This window comes from Nansenia antarctica (genome assembly GCF_963989245.1).
Source record: "Nansenia antarctica genome assembly, chromosome: 1".
Taxonomy (NCBI): Eukaryota; Metazoa; Chordata; class Actinopteri; order Argentiniformes; family Microstomatidae; genus Nansenia; species Nansenia antarctica.
This window is the reverse complement of record NC_137674.1, coordinates 1854588-1860122: the sequence shown is the minus strand read 5'-3', so window position 1 is coordinate 1860122 and position 5535 is coordinate 1854588. Positions and strand designations below refer to the sequence as shown.

General features: G+C 45.4%; 1 protein-coding gene across 1 annotated transcript in view; it reads left to right on the top strand.

Annotated features, from left to right (window-relative positions):
* Nucleotides 1-380: 380 nt before the first annotated feature.
* The window catches only part of klhdc3 (kelch domain containing 3), a 36128-nt gene continuing 30973 nt past the window's right edge, over nucleotides 381-5535 (top strand). Inside the window, exons 1-2 of the mRNA XM_080538234.1 lie at nucleotides 381-431; nucleotides 3558-3809. Coding sequence (XP_080394360.1) covers nucleotides 3656-3809 — 154 coding nt within the window. The 5' untranslated portion in view covers nucleotides 381-431; nucleotides 3558-3655. The remainder of the gene's footprint in view (nucleotides 432-3557; nucleotides 3810-5535) is intronic.

Below are 5535 nucleotides of genomic sequence, written 5' to 3'. Positions count from 1 at the left end.
CTCTTCCGTACTATAGTATAGGTCAACCCATCTTTTAACTTCATCAACTGCGCAAATAAGACTTCGTTAGGCCACGAACTTTCTTTACAAACTTCCTTTTCTAAAACATACAAGCGGTTCTTGTTCAATTCAACGTTGCAAAAACGTTGTGTGGTGCTGAACGCGCGCGGCCCCGAGATATGTTCATGATTTGTATTGGGGTGCGTTCGTAAATTTGCTCTAAGAGCGCCGGAGCGCACACTGGGCTCAACGTCATAAAGCGATCATGTCATTTGATTGGACAAGAGGCATTCCACGAGTGCTGATCAGATATCTTTAGAGAGTTTAGGAACGCAGCCTTTGACAGCAACGTGGATCAGTCACCGTCAACACTACGTCACTCAGAGGGCCGTGCAGGGTGTGGATCGCGCTGTCTCTCTCCAGCTTCCAAGGTACCAAAGAGACATTTATGCTTTTCTAACGGATTCTGACAACCTGGTTACCTAGGCGACCAGTTCACACTGACAGAGAATGTTTCATCATGTACTTTATCTGGACTGTCAGCCCGCTGGAGGCTGTAGGTGGTCAATGTGTTTAGCAGTTAGCCTAGCTCGCTAGCTTAGCAACAACTATGGGTGCGTTCGTAAGTTCGCTCTAGAATCTGATCAGCACTCAACTGTATGAATGGAACGCCTCTTGTCCAATCGAGTTACTTGGTCCCTTTATGACGTCGAACCCAGTGTGCGCTCCGGCGCTCTCAGAGCGAGTTTACGAACGCAGCGACCTAGCAACAACTACACCTAGCTACCTAGCATCCCTGTAAACAAAGTTGTTGTTTTTTTCAAATCACCCAGCTGACGTGTGCGTTGACTAGCTAATATAATAACTAACTCACTCAGCTGATATCATATATAAATATGTATGTATGTATATATCTGACTGGCCAGCTTCTCTTTGAGGAGGTACTGTACTGTGCTCCTTAGCCAACATTAGTCATTATATCTATCTGTCAGGTTCTTTAAATCACTCATCTGTGGTTAACAGTAACACTTCAGTTAACCAGCCAACATGTGCATGCAAGCCGTCTTAGTTACAGTAGCTGTAACCTCTATAGGCTATATCCAGCTAGCTAGTAGCCAGTCAGTCATTATGTGCATTGAATAAACTAGTTTACTAGTTATGTTAATGTTATGTTAATTTTTATTTATAATGCGCCCCCCAGCCCCCATCCAACTTTGACATCGGCCCGGGGCGCAGCCCGGGTAAAGGAACAGATAAAGACAAGGACAAGGACCAGGAACACAGAAAGCAAACAGACACAGACTACTTAAACGAACATCTCAAGGGATACAATTCACAACAAATAGGGAGTAGACTTAGGGAACATCATTGACGAAGAGGTGGGTTTTTAACTTGGCTCTAAAGGAGTCCAGAGTGGGGGCAGACTTGATGGCGGAAGGGAGCGAGTTCCACAGGGTCGGTGCTATCACCGCAAAGGCACGGTCACCCTTCCTCTTGAGGTTGGTGCGGGGGACCCTCAGGCTGAGTTGGGCGTCGGACCTGAGCCTGGGCCTTGAGGTGGAAGACAGGTCCAGGAGGTCCTTGATGTAGGGTGGGGCGAGACTGTTGAGAGCTTTGTAGACAAAGGTGCAGATCTTGAACTTCACTCTCTTCTTTACTGGGAGCCAGTGAAGGGAAATGAGGACAGGGGAGATGTGGTCCCTCATTTTAGTGCCTGACACCAGCCTGGCAGCGGCATTTTGGACTAGCTGCAGGCGGTAGATGGTCTTATCAGGAAGTCCAGCATAGAGTGAGTTGCAGTAGTCGAGCCTAGATGAAATTAGCATGAGGACGACCCTCCTCAGGTCGCTGGGGGTGAGGAAGGACTTGATCTTGGCTATGATGCGTAGTTGGTAGAAACATGACTTCGCGACGGAGCTCACTTGTCGGTTAAGGTTGAGCAGAAGTATAGGCTACATCTTTTTTACTCTCTTGTATAAAACGAAACATTCATGATGTAATGTAAATAATGGTTGAACTACGATTTCAGAAACGTCTAGGGTTCAAGGTCTCTATCATGAGTGTGAATTGTGCAGAAATACCTTGTCTGCACAATTCATGAGCAGGTCTGCTGCAGACATTTGACTGGTTTAATGTCAAGGAAGTGTCAGTGTCTTAACTATGCATGTCATGCTCTGAGCTCGGTTGAAACTCAGGCAGTGCAACCTTTCCTTTATCGTGCCTTTATCTACAGATAGTTAATTAACCAGCCTGCTAAAACAGAGCATAGTGTGTAATCAGTATGTGTCCCTTTCAGTGAGGTGCTTGAAATAAAGAGGTCGGCCTAGTAGCCATAGAAATAGAATGGCTATGAGCCTAGCATATCTATAGCTCTGGTCCACTGAGAGTTTATTTATAAAAGCAAATGGAAGGTTGGAGGTCACTGAAACACTACACTTTAGAGAGAGAACAGAGGTGTTGATGTGTTGGCCTGTGTGCATCTGTAGATGTTTGAATAGTCTTGCTGCTTCTGCCTGTTCATGATGTTGTTGGAGCCCTTGTCTGCACAATTCATGAGCAGGCTGCTGCAGACATTTGACTGGTTTAATGTCAAGGAAGTGTCAGTGTCTTAACTATGCATGTCATGCTCTGAGCTCGATTGAAACTCAGGCAGTGCAACCTTTCCTTTATCGTGCCTTTATCTATCTACAGAGACAGGGGAGGTGGCTGTCAGGCCTTCTTCTTTGGGGATACCTACTTAATCTGTCAGCAGATGAATCAGTGCTCAGTTTAATGTCTCAGTAAGCAGGAGGCTGAAGAGCGAGAGAGGGTGGAGGGTTGCTTTTTCCCCCACACTGCAAAATGTCAGTTGAGCAAGACACAAGGGGTATCAGATTCCCTGTACATGTTCTCTCTCTCTCTCTCCCTCTCTCTCTCTCTCTCTCTCTCTCTCTCTCTCTCTCTCTCTCTCTCTCTCCTCTCTCTCCCTCTCTCTCTCTCTCCCCCCCCTTCTCCCTCCCTCTCTCTCCCTCTCCCTCTCTCTCTCTCCCTCTCTCTCCCTCTCCCTCTCCTCTCTTTCTCTCTCTCTCTCTCTCACTCCCTCTCCCTCTCTCTTTCATTTCACACTCATGATAGAGACCTTGAACCCTAGACGTTTCTGAAATAGTAGTTCAACCATTATTTACATTACATCATGAATGTTTCGTTTTATACAAGAGAGTAGAGAGTAAAAAAGATGTAGCCTATACTTCTTCTTCTCGTGTCTTTTGATAAGGGCACTGATAAGCTATATACAGAACATCAGCAGAGTGTATAGCCTAACCACCTCTTAAAATACCCTCTTCTCAGATAATGCAGGGGTTTAAGGACCTGTCAACAACAGTAGAGCACATTTGAGTGGGGCCAGACAGGACAAACAGTTCCTCTCGCATTCTAACTGTTTCTCCCCCCCCCCCCCTCCCCCCCTCCTTTCCCAGTGGTCTTTCCACATTCCATCCCTTATCTAGCCGAAATGTTGGACCCCAGATCTAACCTTGACTAACCCTTCTCTCTCCACCCCTCCTCTCTGGCCTCCCCAGGTTCTCGGTGTGGGACTGTGCAGCTTGATGGGGTCCAAGCCGGCGAGAGTGTGATGGTCTAAGGAAGGCTGGCCACGGAGGTGCTCGCGGAGCGTGGGATGTTGCGCTGGACGGCGCACCTGGAAGGGGGGCCTCGGAGAGTCAACCATGCCGCTGTGGCGGTGGGGCACAAGGTGTACTCCTTCGGGGGCTACTGCTCCGGGGAGGACTATGAGACGCTGCGTCAGATCGACGTGCACGTCTTCAACACAGGTGAGGTGGGGGTCAGATTGAAGTGCACGTCTTCAACACAGGTGAGGTGGGGAGCAAGCAAATGTCATGTACAGTGAAGCCGTTCGCTGCTAGTGAAGATGTCCAATATAGCCTGGTACAGTTTGGCGTATCGCCTGGTTCCACTGGGGATGTTGCACCACTGTCCAGGCCCATCGCTGAAGCATAGCGTCAGTCAACTCAGCAGCAGACCACAGAGAGGTTTTGGACAGACTTGGCTTGAATTGTTTTCGTCTCGAATGCTTTCATACGTTGTACGGTCGAGGTCTATGAGCTGGACCTAAGGCTGTGCTGCTCACTCTGTCTGTGTACTACGTCTTTGTAGACTCTGCGCAGACAAACGCAGGGTCGAATGAATAGATTATTATAGCCTACTGCAGACACAACAACTCACAACCGTTGAGTCCCATCATGTACTTACCAGTACAAGTATGTATTATACAGATCCGGTCGCATACCTTATTGATAGAGGCATTACTGCTATTCTGTTGGCTAATTGTTTTAACACAATTTTAAGAGTTAAAGACTTGATTGTATTAGACTATTTTAAGCATTTCATATTTATGCATTTCAGCTTTGTAATAATACTAAGAACTATTTCTAAATAAAAACTGATTGACTGATTCAATTTTAGGCTGATGTTGGTGGATATTTGTTCACAGTATGGTAGCCTATATTCACTCGTTTTAGATCCACCATATATTGTGTTCCCAATATCTGTGGGAACTGTGGTTGTGGCTCTGTGGTTAAAGTGAATAAATGCCCGGGTTACTAATGGAAGTTTTACCGTACATGTCTTGGTTATGTCGTTTTCATACTCTGGCTATCATTTTGTCTCAGGGTTTTTTGAGTCTTTCTTTTTATGCTGTTTTGTCTGTCATTGAATGATGTTGAAATACTGTTATGTTCAGTTGTGGAATGAGGTCAGAGTAGGAGAGTTTCTGCCAATGCCTGTCTAACCTAACCTTTTACTAAAAAGTAGGATGATTGACAAGTATAGAACAGAGGTATAGATATAGTTTTTGTTTGGTATTTTTGAACTTTTTGTTAACATGCGTAAGTAAAATGTTGTTTATAAATGTTTCTATGTCTTGATTATGCACTTATAAGGGGAAAACCACTCATGTAAAAAGGGTAGGCGCATTAATATAGTTTTTTGTTTGGTACTTTTGAGTTTTCTGTTAAGATGCGCAAGTGAAATCTTGTTGTTGTTGTTTTTGATTATGCACTCATGGGGAAAGAAAACATGCATGTAAAAAGGGTAGGCGCAATAAGCCATGGCTTCAGCCTACACCTTTTTGGTCCTGGTACGCATTGTGAGTGTGTATTTTTTTTAATATATGTATTGTGAATTGTATAAGGGACCAAAATAAACATTCTCAATCAATCAATCAATCAAACCTCCACCTCTAGTAGTTGGTCGATAACCGTGTGTTGTTAACCTCACTCACAGGTGTATGAGTCGGTAGGGTGACGTAGGTGGTGTGCTCCAGATCTTTGCTGTTCTGTTGTTATTCTGGCCTGCTTTTCTCTTCGTCGTCATAGCTACAGCACCTGACTTTGTCTCAGGAAGAAGGTGGTTGGATCTGTAGTACTGCTAGGTCTCCCCTCCCCTCAGTAATGTAAACCCACTGCCTCGACACTGGGTTTCAGCATCAGCACTGATCTGATAATGAAACAACATGCCATCATGACAATGATAGGACTG